Here is a 16573-nt window from a genome sequence, read left to right as displayed (position 1 = left end):
CAAGATGATAAAGATGATGTAAAGCTTTGAGAAGCTTACTTGTCTTTTGGGTTATCTTGCAGCAACTTGCTGCCATGCTTTTCTATAGCAATAATTGACCCATTTAGATACATTTTAATACAAAACAATCTTGTCATTATCATCACTTACTGTCTGAGCTTTTTCATTAACTACCAAAATTCCCAAGAAGCCTAAAATTAAAATGATTTTTTTTCTATCAACATGCTTTGGGTGCAAGTTAATATTTACCTCAATATCTCCTATCCTTGTTCTTACTGCATTCACATCTATGTGAATCAAACTTAACAATGCAGAATAATGAAAACAGATCAATATCGCATTACAACTACATTATTACAATATATAAACTTATCATGTTATAACAATAATGTTTGCTTGTTATAGACTATATAATACTGTAAGTACATTGTTATATCTTTTCATAACAGAAAATGTTTCACAGTATAACATAGTAACAAGCTATCATGTTAAGTATTGGCACTTGCCTTACTCACACTTTTATTGATACTCTATGATGGAATTTATCAAATATTAGTATTAACTAATAAATAATTAATAAAAAGGGATTCAAAAGTGGATACCGGGTACCACTTATTATATAATACGTTCCTCATATATGTACATTTTATATATCCACTGAGCATCAGTAGCTTGGCCTGTGAAACAAAAACGCTTTGAAGGTCCATGATGAATTCATAAAATCATGAATTTAGGTAGAACACAAGTTAGTGAGATTTATCTAAATTTAAGACTTGTGCTATGATGCCTTTTACTTTGATAAAGATCTAAAATAGTCTCTAAGGTATCTTTTAAAATGGCTCAGATGCCTTCAGAGCCATAAAGACTTTGAATGCCAGTCAAATCTGCAGAGAGCAGAACAACATACTCTGAATTTTAATCAGGAAACCTGACAGACTGCCTCAAAACCTCCATCCATCCGTGTTTCTATACCCACTGATCCTGTTTAGGGTTGCAAGTGGATCCAATCTATCCCAGCATGCATAAGGTAGGAACTAGTATACAACCTAGACAGGTCACCAGGGTTAACACATGGCCAGGCGAACACATTTATGCGTAAGGATTATTTAGTGTTTGTTTAATCTGCGAGTCCTGGGAGATTGTCCTGAGAATTTGATGTTCAACAGATTTATGTCACAACAAAGAAAAAATTCATAATTCAGAGTATTATACTGCTTAAATTTTGGCAGAGTGTCTCCAGACAAACAAGACAAGCACCTGCTTTTGCCAGACTAATGTATTTGTAACAGTGTTACATAAACAGTCAATAATCTTCCATCTCTCACTCAGTCCACAGCTGTAATAAATTATGGATTAGCATCAATTATCAATGACCTGGGGAGACATATCTAATGACAAACAATGTCCAAGTGGATTAGGTGTCCATCTTTGACCTGGCTGATTATATTTGCTTTGTCTGAAAAATATAAAAGAAGCAGAATCCATTGAGTGAGAAATTTACCAAAACATCTTTCAAAACCAGCAGCTGTACCACTTCAGTGTAATAAGAGATTTGTCTACAGAATACTGAGGCTTCTGCACATTTATTCAACCCAAGAACACCTTGCACATCTTTACCTAAAAAAGTAAAAGAACCACTGGAAAAAGACATGTGATCAAGAAAAAAAAGGTCTCATCTTAAATAGATGTAAAATCACTTACCTTGATTTGAGAAGGGCAGGTAACGTTTGCAGGTAAATGAGGAGGACCTCAACAGGCAGGCACCGTGTGTGATAGCTGCAGACCTGAGTACAGACAGTGGAAACTCCCAGTTGTTGGGCATGGTGGGCCAGCTCTACCCCTCTCTGCAGCACAGGGTTGAAGATGTGTGTGTAGAGCTGCCATTGCACTATAGCATTCCCCCGCAGGGTCAGGTGGCACACATGGCCAGCTATCTGCTGACTCAGCTGCCATTCTTCACCAAACACTAGTTCTTGGTAGGCCTCCAGAGCATCCCACTTCCAGAGCATGTCTTCTGCCCCCCCTCCACTTGGCAGAATACCCTGGGATCGGTAGCACAGACTGGTAGAAACAGCTGAAGGATCCCCATGCTGCAGTGTCTCCTCCAGGCCTGGCAGCTGGCTGCTGTCCAGAGTGCAGATGTTGCAGGAGGCCAACTTCGCTTTCTCTGAGGGCTGCCCCCCACCGAGCTGGTCTAAGATCAGTCTGCCCAGGACACTGAGAACATGAGACTGGTAACTACGCAGACCTGGAGCTTGGAAGGCATGCAGCAGGGGTACTACGACTGAGCGGGGGTCCATGCAACAGCAAATTCCAACAGCCTGCACCCCAGCCAGTACCTGCAAGACAGCTGGCCCACTTGGGGAGAGTCTCTGCAGGAGTCGCAGACACTGGTGAGCACAGGCAGCCAGGCAGCAGCAGCGCTCAGGGTAACGCACTGCGTCACCCTCCATCCCTTCCTTGCCTTCTCCATCCTCTTCAAAGGGGTTGCGTCTAGCAGCCTGTTTGAAAGCAGAGACGGGCAAACCTGACAGGTCTCTGTGGTGATGCAAAAAGTGGGAATATTCACAGCGGCGGTGGCGACGTCGGGCACACACAGACTGATGCAGCTGCTCTGATTTTGCCTTCTTGACAGCACTGATGATCTTGAAAACTCCTGCAATGAGACCTCGTAGCCTCTCTGAAGCCTCTCCTACTACTTCAGAATCCCTGGCTCTGCTAAGTCCCTCCAGTCGCAGCACTGTGACCTCAAACAGCTCCAGGCCATGGTGCTGGACAAACTCATGGATGAGCTCAAGCGCCTGGCTAAAAAAAAAGGGGTTGGGTGTGGAAGCCTGCAGGCAACCCAGCAGCACTTGGAGGACTCCTTCTAAAAGCTCTGGCAGCAGTAGCGCTCTGTGGCGATAGCGGGAGAATGAAAAGTCATCCTGGACCTCTTGCAGGGTCTTCTTAGGCCGTGGAGCAAAAGGATTATTCTGTCTGTCCAAGCAGCTTCGGATTTTCAGGGTGGCTCGCAGCAAGTCTGTCAGGCTGCGTCTTAGGCTGTCTGGGAGGGTTTCACTCTGACTCACATCCACTGACATTAGGTGCAGGATGGTGCGTAGAAGCATCCTCTGGACCAGTGCGATGGGCTCTTCCGTCCAGCCTCCAGCAAGTTCCTCTGCTCCTGTTCCACCTCCACCTCCTCCCCCAGGACCACAGCAATCTCCAAACTCAGTCAGGATCTCAGTAAGAGTAGGTACAACACTGACTGCCAGGCTAGGGTTGTGGTTGATGCTCATGTCAAACTTACAAACCTTCTCAAGCAAGGACAGCAAAACATGGCAAAGATCAAAAGGCGAATTTTCCATGCGGTTGAAAATTGATATTGCAGCTGGGTCTGTCAGGGTTTCAGTGTCCATCATATGGGATCCAGGGGCTCGGGGGTGTGGGTATGGTGCACTCATGGTTTCTGTGGTGGAGATGGCAGATGTTAAAGATGAGGCCTCTGAACGATGATGCTGACAGCTTACCCGCATGGTGGAGCCATGTGATCTGCGGCTCCTTGCACCACCAGGGCCTGGGACAGCTTTGTCTTCAGTGTTGGCTTCTGAATCTGAGGTAGAAACCTGGGACTTTCGAGCATCCTTCACGGAGTATCTCTGCGCTGTCCTGCGTGACCTCCGTGATTTCCAGGTGCCACTGCCAACACGGGACCTCTTCCCCGAGTTCTGTTCATCTGTTGCAGCCTTCTGTCCTGCTCTGAGCGGGGCGGCCTTCACCTCCCGGCTAAGGAATACTTCCAGTAGGGACGGCAGGGTGAAATCTGTAAACACAGAGAATGTATGTAAGTTGTTAATGTCTGTTGATGTCAGATTTTGGAAACTGAGACTTAAAACCAGCATTTAAGCAGCCATGTAAAACTGTAAGACGAGAAAAATAAAGCTCAGCTGCATGTCAGCTGCCATTCTGTGTTTGTTAAAACACACACTGAGTAGAAATTAATTAAAGTAAAAATGTCTAAGCTCCATGTCAGAGAGAATCAGCAGTCCTGTACTAAATACCGGTGTCACCCTGAGGTCACAGACCTCTGCAACAACTAGTCTTCTCCTGTTGTGTGGCAGCTTATCTTAGTAACACTGAGATTCAACAATAATGGAGACACACTGCAGTCATTACCAACTGAATCGTCTGTCTCACACAAGTCTCAAGCAAGTAAATTAGGACATGAGTCATTTGAAAACATTACAGACTCCATTTACAGTCAAATGCAATGTGCACACATTCCACTGCCTTCCCACCCACCAAAGCTAATGCTGAATCACTGCTTGGCCTTCATGATTGGTAAAGAATTATGTAAAAGATAGAAGATGAAACAAATGTATAACATTTCAGGCCCATGAAATGCAGTGTGCATTTCAGTTTGTCTGTACAAACGATATTATTGTACACTTAGCGAATCACAGACAACTGTACAGCACAGCAAGTTTTATACTAAGAAAATAAAGTATGCAAATTGATATGATTCGTTACAAACAAGGAGGTAGTCACATGCCATGGCCGCTGAGAATTGTGAGGTATGAGCTGTTAACATTAACATTAACACAAACAAGTAGGAGCAGTATCTGTGGGTACTGACCTGGGGCTTTTTCCTCCTGCACAGGGATCTTCCAGACCAGCGGTAGTAGAGACAGCAGCAAAGTGAGCAGCTCCTCCCGGCAGGTCAATTCCTGAGAGTGCAATAAAACACACTGAGGTTACTTAGAAAGCCCTGCTGCTTCTCTCCCATTGTTCACACTATAATGTCACATCAAGACACTCCCATCAAGACAATCTCTTGTCCGTACTCAGTACAAATATCGCTTTGGGTTTCACGACTTTTAACAAAACAAAAAAAACTCTGCGACGTTCCGATTTGCTTCAGATGTGGACTTAGTCACTTAGTCAAAACATATTTTTCATCCCAGGAGATCGATATTTATTTATTCACGTGCATTTAGTTAGCTAGTTAGTTAGTCGTCAGCGTTAGTGTGACAGGAAGCAATGTAACATCTACATGACAACCGTATTTCCAAGACCTTAGGGATCTTATGTTTACCCAGGGCATAACTCACAGCAGGGAGAGAACCAACTCCTTCATGTGTTAATTAAAACAATTTACCTACTCCTTCATGTGTGAATTAAAAACCATCAGCTTGTGGATTTTACAAAACTGTCAAAACATATATTTTATTGCCGCTGTGTAATACACCCTGCATTATTAATTGTGATACTGGTTGAGTAACTCAATAATCAAGTAGATTTTCATCAAATAATCTCAGAATTTGTTTCTGGTTTCTTTCGGTTTCTGGTTGTTTACTTTTTTGTCTTTCTAATCACAAAGTATGGATACTCTGCAGTAACACTAGATTTATAAGGCTTTTCTTTTTTTTTCCTTTACATAAAAACACATAAACAATCTTGATTTTTTTTGTGTGTAAATTGTGTAAATTGTCAGTGCTCTCTGGTGGACAAACTATGCAATGGTGACACTGTTTCAAAATTACCTTAATCCTAGTTTGGCATTTCAGTACTGACACACTGATATTGATATTTCTGCAACAAGCTCATATCCACAGTCACATCAACCTGGCTGATCTCTTGGTGTGTTGTGTAGTGTTTTATTCGGTTGTAGCTAAGCCTTTTCCATTTGAATTATTCAGTGGATGATGTACCCAGAGATGACAGTAGCCTGACATTTAACACCTAGTGAGTTGAAAAAAAATCTGATATGGACTATTTTATTTGATGTTTTTACAGGCCTATAAGAATACTGGCTATGTGTAGAATAGTTATACTAATGTATATACTACCGTTACATAAGAAACATTTTACTGATCTAAAACTGTGACAGGACAGGCAGATAGAGAAGGGTTAGCATGGGGGACAAACCCAATTCGAAATAATTACTTAATCTTATACATGTCAAATAAATAAACGTTTATAACGTGTCTGGCCTTGAATGCCACTTAAGGTTTGACTCCTTCTAGGCCACAGCTGACGCACACAGATGACACACACAGCTGGAGCTCGTGATATACTTGAACATGGATGTATCACATTTCTGTCGTGAAAGCTCCCACTACATGAGAAAATATAGTAAATGTTTGTGAAATCAGCTAAAGGATATGAACAATATGAAACCACAGGCATGCTGACACATAGGGTCACATTCAACACATAATATTTCATTCATGACCCATTTGTTACTTCATATCAGAGGATTATGGACTCCTTCTTATTATTTTAGAGTACGCTGGTTGGCATGAAAACAACTGAGCTAAGTCATCACAACTTTTAAGAACAGATCAGCATTATATTATCAAAAGGCAGCTATAGCTAATTGATTCCTTCTCACTCAATGGCACATAGTAGCACACTATATTTGTTTGTATAGCCTGTTTATTTGCTGATGTCACCGTTTCTCTAATCTTATCAAATAATCATGTTTTATGTAGGCTGACGCACAACTCAGCTGCAACATTGTGTCTGGCAAAGGGAGCGGTTGAAGAAAAACAGCAAACCCCAAAGCCCAGAGGTCACTTTCAACTTTGTTCTGGTTTGACACTGACCGTTCATGCTTATTATGTGAAAGCCCCATAATTCAATTTAGATAGGAGCAGCTCCTATATCATAACTTGACCCAAAACACAAAGATCAGATAAATACAGAGGCAAGTTAACAGAGGAAACAGCATTGCCTAGTCTGATATTTGGGGCTGTAACCCACAGATGTTTTATTTAGCCCTATGTACTTTGAGCGGTTTGTAGACAGCAGTGTTGTAATTTTGTATTTTCATCAAACAGAATGGACGCAAAAATGAGGAAGAGATTAAGATTTAAGATTTACTTTTATTAATCTCTATGAAGGTAATTTTTTTTCCTCGCTCTTGTGGGACACACTACTTCCTGTATTAAGATAAAGTGATGGGCTGTCATGTAGTGGCACCATGGGAGCAGCTAGGTGTTCAGTGTTCCTCCATACTGTGGACCTAAACCAGCCACCCTACAGTTCCCAAGCAAAATCCCTATAAACTACTGCTGCCCTAAAATAGGTCGAAATACTTGTTTTTTTGGTTGACAGGTCTCTGCCTATTCTTCACTTCCTAGATAAAAAAAATCTTTTTATGTTTTGGAAGTTTTATTCAACTAACATGTACACTGTAGCAATCTAAACTAGCCATGATATCTTGGTTGTGCCTATCCTGTGTTGGCGGGCTCTGTCCAGGATGGCTAACGATCAAATTAATGACTGCCCTTCATGTTACAGTAATCTGCTAATATTGTGTCAAACAAAGTACAAATCATATCATATCTCTAAAATCCATTTTGAAAGAGAATAGTACTGACATTTTTGACACGTTTTGTACATTGTTATGATAAGAAATACACAGTTGACAGTGTATTTAGGAAGTTATAGGATAGAGCTACTTAACTGTTCTAAATAGATTTACAATCCGTGGGCAACAACACGTGGGCACTGCAAAAGCTTTCAATATTGAAAAAGGAAATTAGCTCTGCAGTGCCCACATATTTTTTCACCCTGCAAGCTGCAGTAACACCAGAGGCAGGCTAAATGACAACTAAACAAAAGGCAACATTGGCCCCGTGATGATATAATAATGGGGTACAACGTCTGTAAATCAAACAGGTATTCAGATTCCCATGGCTGAAAGAAGGTTAATAATACTTATTGGAATAGAAATATAAAACTCAAAATGAACTGTATCTTACAGTCTTTTTTGTACATGAAATTATACATCATCTCATCATTGCATAACTTTTTCCACTAATGGATTTTATATTGCACTGTGCTCATTAAGTACTCATTCAGTTTCACCAGCTGATGTCTGTCTGTCTGTCTGATGTTTGCATAATCCTTGTTGCTTTTATCATCTGTTTTCACCATACTGTATCTCTATTGCAAACGCTGTCCCCAATTTCATTTTGATGAAAAGAGATTAGCTGCAGATTATGTGCGGAGTGCAGACATTTTATTTTGTTACGCTGATATCGAACATCTGCATGACAAAAAGTGTGAGAGATGAATTAAAAATGTGAGAAGCAGTGACCTAAAGCTTCGTGTGAATATTACCAAATTTGACTACAATAGTCGTCAATATCTGTTGCTGAAACAAAGCTGCAAACATTACTTTTTTCATGATTAATGTGTGGCTTTGAACATCCTCACCTGGTCAATGATGGAATCCAGTGTGCTGAGCAAAAGGAAGCCCCGTCCCCTGACCAGGTACTCTCCCAGTGCCACCATGTGACTCTCCTCCTCATCTTCCTCCCGTGCCTCTGCTCTCTGGGCCACCGCACTGCATAGTTGATGTACATCAGTCAGGAACTCCCTCGCCAGTGTGTTACTGGCCCCACTCATGTCTGAGCTGCAACAGGACAAATAAATTGTCACATCAAATCTGACGCACATCTGTACACACACCCATAAACACCTTGGAGGATTACGACACTGTCCTTAATAAGAGAGAGAAATGCAACTATTATTTCTAGACTGTATGATTTTTAATTTCACACTGAAAGATCAAAAGTTGTGAAATGATCTTCACAGACTTTAATGGCCAAGCCGCTCTCTAAAAATATCTGGCAAAAATCCCATTTTTGTTTCTGCCATGTTTCTGATTCAACTCATTCCTTAGCAGTGAAAGTAAACTCAAATAAAGTTATATACGGTAGAAAACAGAGGGTGTGGAATTATTTTTTAGTATAGTATGATTGTAGATTATAGTTTAAATGTATAATATGAATCATTGCCAAAAAAGGAAGGACAAAAAAAAAGGTTGATGAAAATGAGTTAGTGATGATTAGATGATTATAGCACAAGTTTGTTACAAGTTTAATACTGTGAGAAAGCTGCAGTTAAATCACATTACTCATTCTGTTCGGATCAATGTAATAGTGAAATAAAATTAAACTAAAAGCCAAAGCAAGCTCCCTCAAAAAGCTCAAGCTGAAAATCTTGACAATCAGGTTGTTCCAATAATGTTCACCTCAATAAGCCAAACCATCTACTAGTCAAATTATATAAGTGATAGGCAAACGTTAAAATCCAGACTCATGTAGCTTGAAGATAAATAAGAAAACAGACGTGTCCTACTATGTGTGCTCAGAGAGTGCCTTAAGCTAGTATGCGTATGTCTTTAATAACCACGTGTTCCTCTAAATGAAACTGACAATAAGCTGTAGGTCTCAACGCAAGACGTCCACGTCTGCCGTTAAGGTGCAGCTCTGATCCAAACCAACTTATAACAATAAGAAAGTAATACTGAGAGGAGATGGTAAATAAAATCTACAACACTTACTTTAAACACTAGCATCTCTAACATATATGTATAGGCGTTCTCATCTTACCAAATGTTACTGGGCCAGACAGTTTCTTTCATTTTGCGTTTTCTCCAAGCATGACTGCAGCTCTGCTGGCTGTATCTGCATACCTCCTCACACGACTGCTGACTGAATTTTCTGTTCTGCAGCACAAATTCCATTAAATTGGAATTTCAAATGGAAGCTTTCCAGATTCGCAGCAGATCAGCGTATCACATGAAAGCATGTGATGTCACATGGCCAGGGGACTGGCCTTGGGAATACACGACAAGCCCCTAGTGCCCTGTAGAAGACCTCCATACTCAACCATCATTCACAGTAACTGTATTTGTTTCCTGCATAACAACAATCCATTTTTTCTGCACAATAAAGCCTTCTGGGAACAACTACAAAAACACCACTAAGAGCACAGAAAGTTAGGCTTGATAAAGCGTGACGTACTGTAGATCCCAAGATGAAACCCACAGTTATTTGATTCCTTTATTGTTTCTAATTCTGTTTTTGTCTCTAATCTCGGGGTGTATTACATGTCTCGTTTGGAGCAGTTGTTTCGAAACCGTGAGCTTTTACGTCCTTGCTGTAGTTTAGTCAGGCATATGTGATTACAGCAATTGAATGCTGGCCCCAAGTAGACTATGGCTTTGTGAAAGCAACCAAAAAAAACAACCACAGGATTTTATGATAGAGGAAATGTGATTGTAGCATGACTTCAAAAGCTAAATGACAAATAAATCTATCTGCTGATCATGAATTCTGTCCAGGAAGCATTCTTATAATTGATCTCTAAGAACCCTTATGGAAACCATTTGGTAACCACGTATGCATGTTAGCCCTGTTGTTTTCCCTGATATATAGGTCAAAAGCTTGTCAGTTCATTGAGTCTGTCTCTTACGTCATTTTTCATTTTGCATTATTATAATAATCAGTTATTTCTTTGTGAGCTAGTTGTGACACCAAAAAACATCAATATACACAACAGAAGCATTAAGGTCTGTCAGTCACTGGAATCTGATCTTCCCACGTGGGCCCTGATCCTGATGACAATCGCTGAAACTGCCCAAACAACGAGGCAACTCACTTTGTAACGGTTTACAGCACTAAGTCACACACCACAAACTATTTGACTGGTCTTTTGGTCAAACTGGATGACATTTTATGAAGAAAAAGGTTTTTTCTTTTGCTTTTCCCTGTGATATCCTCCGGCTGCTCCACATCAACCTGGGCAAGCAGGCAATGTAACTGGGCACAGCTTAAACACACAGGTTGACGGAGGGAGCTAAAAGAGAGTGGCCGAATAAGAGGCTGGCAGACAAAAGATAAAATCTGGGTAAGCTTCTTGCTGTTGGACTAGTAATATTAGCTGGCTGCTATGTTTTATGTTACTGCTCTTGGTTGATGTTTGGTAGTGTTAGCAAAGTAACCAACTTTCGAGTTCTTAATCATTAGTAATGTAATTCTAACAAATGCACATATACATCTGTCCCTATTTACAGTGGTATGGCTCTCTATAACAGGGGGGCACCAAATCACAAAAATATCTATTTCTACATAATATTTCTTTAACTCTATTATTCAATTTATTGCAGTTCTGCTCTCAGTTCTAAGACCACAAGGTCCCCATAACATATCTGTGTAAACACACTGAGTGACACATCTGTAATAGAAAAATAATACCAGATAAGGAAGAGCTAATTTACTTAAACGGCCTGGAGATTACATCAGAATTTGGTCAGAAGGAGATTATGTAAGAAAATGATGAAATTTACTGGAAGAAGGAGAAGGATGTGACAAAAACAAACCACTCGCATTACATACAGCGTACTGCTTTATTTACCTATGAATGCACCTACAGCTCAGACACCTCAGTACAAAATGTAACTGGAGCTTTATAACTTTCCTTCTATGGACAATAAACTTTAGGTCTGACCAACAGAGACAGAGAAAGTATGAATGTGACACAATAAATAATTCCAAATTACAATTAAAAACACACAAGTTTCATATGTGTGAGGAATTTTGTCTGACTTAATTGTCATTGCATTTATATATCAACAACTTGATCATTTTATATGCAACTTTGCATCAATTTGCAATATTATGATATGTTGACACTGCAAAGATATTATTAGGATTATCTGAATATTTAAGAATTTAAGCCATTACATCCTAACTTATACTGAAGTGTTACAGTGTTACATCAGTTTAGTCTGGTTGAAACACATCTGTGCACTGAATATTTAACTAGGTCACTGGTCACTCTCAAACGCAATGCACATCTGAGAGGCTTTGACATGCTACCTGACCGCATCAATTCTCCAACGTGAACAAGATCGCAGTTGTTGCAGATCTTTTCAGTATGTCAAGCAATTACACATTTTGGTGTGTGACACAGATACTAGAGGGTGAGATATGTAAGTATACAGGTTGGACTTCTTACTGTGTAATAGCTACAGTAATTTATAATAAAAACAGTGTTTGTACTGTATTGTCTAAGACACAAAAGGTAAGCTTCGATCAAATAGCCCACTGCAACCTCATCTGTAAAGACTAAAACACACCCCAGGAGGCTGGGAGAACTGTGTTATGTAATATATTATTATATAAAATATATAAAACACAGTGATTGCTTGTTAAATATTAAAAACATTATTCTGAATAATTTTACCACCAGCTATATGCCACCATCCTCTAAGACCTTTTATCATTACCACAAGACAGTGATTAGAGGCTTAGTAAACAGAGATAATGGTTTCTACGATACCATCGCAGCGGAAAACACATCTCTCTCCTGCAGAGCTCAAATTTTGTGTTTTTCCCCTCTCGCCAATTATCGTGATGTTCTTCACTCCAACTGAGATAATTATACAGCTGAGGATTTATCTCTTTTGCTGTGGGTAAAAGTTTTATTTTGTCACAGCAAAAAGTTTTCTCAAGAGATTAAAGGACACTTTGGATGATCAAATCCTGTCTGGGTTAGCATGGTTTCAGCTCTTACAAGAGTATATGATATAGTGTCTTCAACCGGGAATGTGTTCAGTGCACTGTTAACAGAGTGTCAAGAGCTATAATTAGGTCATGGAGGCAAACATGGTTATCTACATGATTAACTAGTATCTGGTTCTACTGCAAACAATAAGAAAGTCAGGACTGCGATGAGTTGATAAGGGCATGCGTGTAAATGACAACTGACTAAATGATTATGGATGATTTAAACAGTTGAATTTTTGTGGGGTCTGACTGTTGCCAAAAGAAACATTCATTAAGACGTGTTTCTAAAATTCATATGTTCTGTTCAGATACAAATCAACACTGTAATTCATATTAATAAGAACCAAATTTGAGTTAATATGCAGTCGTGTTTCTCCAAGGGTAACTCTGCACTAACTAACTTACAAACTGTCAGTTTAAAATAAACTATAATAACAACATCATTAACATGCAACCGAGTGCGGGTAGTTACACTTATAGACTGTAGTATAATGGCTTGATGATAGTGTGACAAACCCACTGTAGTTCAATTTCTACAACTAGCTTAATTACTGCAGATAAAAGCTCCAAAAAAAACACACAAAACAAAACAAAAAAAACATTTAATGGCAGGTCCCACAGAGCGAAACATTAAATCTTAAGCTTGTATTTAAACAAGGACATTATTTCAGCCATTTTAACCAAACCCCCATTCAAACTAATCCCGTTTCAGCTGATGGAACACAGAACACAAATGCTAATGCCCTTACTACTTAATTAATTCTAGGCAGTGCATGTGTGTGTGACTTATTTACACTGAACAGAATACAAACAAGAGGCACTTGAGGTGCTAATGTCCCACAATTTTCCACATCAATATGTAAATCTATGCAGCAAGGTACTCCAACAGCTAATGCACCATGATTACATAATGTCTACAACCTCTACTTTAGTGGTGGGGCATAAAAGTGAAATAAAAATAAATCTGTCACTTCTGCAGTTTGGTTAAGACAAGAGAAAAGACCAGTGTAACTGCATGCAAGATACTGCATGTTTGCAGCCATTGCACCCAGTCCATGGCACAACTGGCATTAGTTTTATACAACAATTCAGATGTGTGGTGTCACCTTTTATTTTGAAATGTTAAGACTGACCAATATTATTGATTTATAGCATCACAATTTGAACACTGAACATTATTCAGTGCATTGTTAGCCAATTATACCACTAATCCACAGGGGTGTGCCATTTCATATTTCTCATGATAAGATGGCATCTTCTTTAATATGATCAAAACAATAATATTGCAACATTGGCAATACTCTGACTCGGTGACAAAATGCCAGCGTACCATTACACACAGCAACAAGAAGCACAGCTAGGTCGGAAAATGGGAGTGATTTTAGTAGTGTTGAAGTGGTTTGGTTACAAAAGAACAAACAAACCACAGTAATATGTCAGAAGTGAAAGAAAAATTCAAGAAGAAGCACCTGGTTGAGTATGAGAATAGCCTAAAATCTCGTAGGGAGAGCTCAACCACTGAGTTTTTATTTTCCATAGCATTGTTGCAAAAATACCCTGAAATATCATGATTATTATAGGGGCCATATCGCCCACCCCTACTGACCAAGTCAAAGAATACTATGTTCTCTCTGAGGCTACAGTTGTGTTGTGTGAATGCCACCCAGAGTGAGACAAAACGTCAATCACACCACAGTTAAAGATGTTAAAATAAAAATAAACAGTAAGACCTACCAGAATTTGAGTGCATCTTTGGTACTGTGGCTGGGGTGATGCTGCACATAGTGGAAGAGACAGAGGAAATTCTCCAAACCCTGAAGGCTGACCTGATAAGGGACAGACAGAGAGAGAGAGAGATAAGACACAAGAATAGCGACATGAATCAATCAAATTTTACTTTCACTCCACATGGAGAGAAATTTAAATGGAAAATGCACTACACAAAAACAGTACCCTTTCACTTGATAACCCGTTATGACATTACTCTAAATCATTTGATGTTTTGCAATCATTATACATGACAACACAGTCAATTAGACAGTGATTTAACAGCCACTAATGTCATTTTGTGGAGCTGTAATATTGATTCATAAGGTCAGATGCACTTTATTTCTCCTCTCTAACTTTCCAGTACGAAAGCACTGGACACAAAAAAAACTGTTTAGACTTTTACACACCAGAAGAATCCAGGTCCAGGAACCACAAGTTATGTTTCAGGTTATGTTTTATCTGAAAGAAACTCCCCATAAAGTAAAGGCTCATTTCTGGTGGACAGCACAGCATTTCACAATTTCAAATCTGTGCTGGAGAATCCCTGAGTCTGCAGATACAAAGACTAAAGTAAGATGAAATCTGCCTCATCACAGTGCTGCAGTTGCAGCTAGACAAGACCAGAGCAGGAATCTCTCTCTAGAGTTGGCAATGCAAACTGGGATTTTCTTTTGTTTTTTACAGTGACATGAGCCACCTGACCGCTTTTAACTGCATTATGGGTTCCAGACTAGTGTTTTAATACCAACCCATCTAAGCCAGCTCCTGGCATCCCTTACACCACACAGAAGCTACCTTTGCACCTCTGCTAATCTGACACCAGTGACTGGATTCATTCAGGCAACGTTGATCCCTGACTGATGTGGCTATGCTCAGTGTCCGTGTCACAAAACCGGAGAACAGACACCACACAGAGCCAGTCGCATTGCATACAGTCTGATCTACAGTGGCAGAACAGTGAAAAAATACATAAAAGTAACTGAAATTAGAGGGATATACCTTTTTTATTTTTTATATACTATTAAAATTATAAAGAGATGCCTACAGTCAGGAAGCCTGTGGGTTCACTACAAATCTGACTAGCTTGTGAGCTTAGTCAGTGCACTCTCTTTTCAATAAGCAATTACATTTTTAGGTTACATACTAATAAATACTCTAATATGAAACTTTGAAATGAAGGCAAATATTTATTTTTTTACATACAACATGAAATAACAACAAACCTATCCTTGAAACCTTTAAAAAGTAAACAATCACACATTCTCAGATGAAGCAGACCAATCAAATTGTTTCCTCTCCTTTCTAATGTGACTTAAGTGTACCATTAAAAACTGAGTTTGTACAAACATAATGATATATGGCATAGAAATGCACACTAAATTATTACTGATACCATTAAATTATATGTCCATCTTTAAACTTTAATGCACTTTAATATACTCAGGGGTGTGGTTGTCACGGGAAATGCAGTTGGTGTTGGTGGCGGCAGTGCCCAAAGAAGCGTGGCAGAGGCTGTAAAGAAGAAGACTGCTCGTAGGCAAATAAGGAAGTAAACAATGTGTTTTGTAAGAAACGCTGCATGTAAACCTAACGTTTGTTTACAAGAAAACTCCACAGAGAACCTTTAATTCTTCTTACTTTGAAAAAAATAAGTAACTAAACACTAAACTTTACAGCTAACCTATAACCAGTACTAGTCATCAGGAAAGTATCATGTATTTATTTTTTTAATATGGATTCCCCACACAAAAAGCAGTTACAGAAGATATCAGCAGATGCACTTATCTTTGATATATTTCTGTTACGTCTAGGGGTGGCACGGTACACAAAAGTCACAGTTCGGTACGTACCTCAGTTCAGACCTTACGGTTCGGTACATTTTCGGTACAGTGCAGGAAAAAAAACATATTCAAAAAGGCTATCCTCAAAGGCTGTTTTTATTGTGCAAATCTCAAGCTGAGGTAGCTGCAAATTCCTGAAGTAAAACAACAAGAACACAAAGTGTCCATATGCTGGTCTTGTTTCAAAGTTCATTCTTCAGTCTTAGTCACTTTTAGTCCTTTACAAATCAGTTTTGTTCGTCATATTTTAGTCGACTAAAAGTCTCAAAATTTTTGTCTAGTTTTAGTCAAAACATTTTAGTCTTTTTCTATTTTTTTTTTTTTTTTTTGTTTATTAATTCCAGTTCACTTGTGTTCCACAGCTAACACATTGATTAAATGTCTTAATTGAATTGAATAAATTCATCTTCAATGCAACTTTGCTAAGTGTCTTGTCTGTTATTTCAATACACACTTAATATGCACTTGATTTCATTTATTAATCTACTAATAGCAGGTACACCCTATTATGACATGTTCTGTCATCTTCTACATGCAATTGTTAAATTTCAGTATAAATAAATTGATTTTATGCCAGTTGCATCTACTAAAATGTTCAAATTAAGATAAGTC

The 16573-nt window shown here is 39.1% G+C and overlaps 1 protein-coding gene across 7 annotated transcripts in view; it reads right to left on the bottom strand.

Moving 5' to 3' along the window:
- The window catches only part of lyst (lysosomal trafficking regulator), a 58209-nt gene that overhangs the window by 31427 nt on the left and 10209 nt on the right, over positions 1-16573 (bottom strand). For all 7 annotated transcript variants that reach the window (XM_027278194.1, XM_027278197.1, XM_010750233.3 and 4 more), the window contains exons 4-7: positions 14085-14176; positions 8209-8407; positions 4619-4709; positions 1702-3805 (exon numbers count right to left, since the gene is read on the bottom strand). In XM_027278194.1, the coding sequence (XP_027133995.1) occupies positions 1702-3805; positions 4619-4709; positions 8209-8407; positions 14085-14176 (2486 nt within the window). The remainder of the gene's footprint in view (positions 1-1701; positions 3806-4618; positions 4710-8208; positions 8408-14084; positions 14177-16573) is intronic.

The sequence above is a fragment of the Larimichthys crocea genome, chromosome III (genome assembly GCF_000972845.2).
Source record: "Larimichthys crocea isolate SSNF chromosome III, L_crocea_2.0, whole genome shotgun sequence".
NCBI classification, from domain to species: Eukaryota; Metazoa; Chordata; class Actinopteri; family Sciaenidae; genus Larimichthys; species Larimichthys crocea.
The sequence above is the reverse complement of the archived record's forward strand: the minus strand, read 5'-3'. Positions and strand labels throughout refer to the sequence as shown.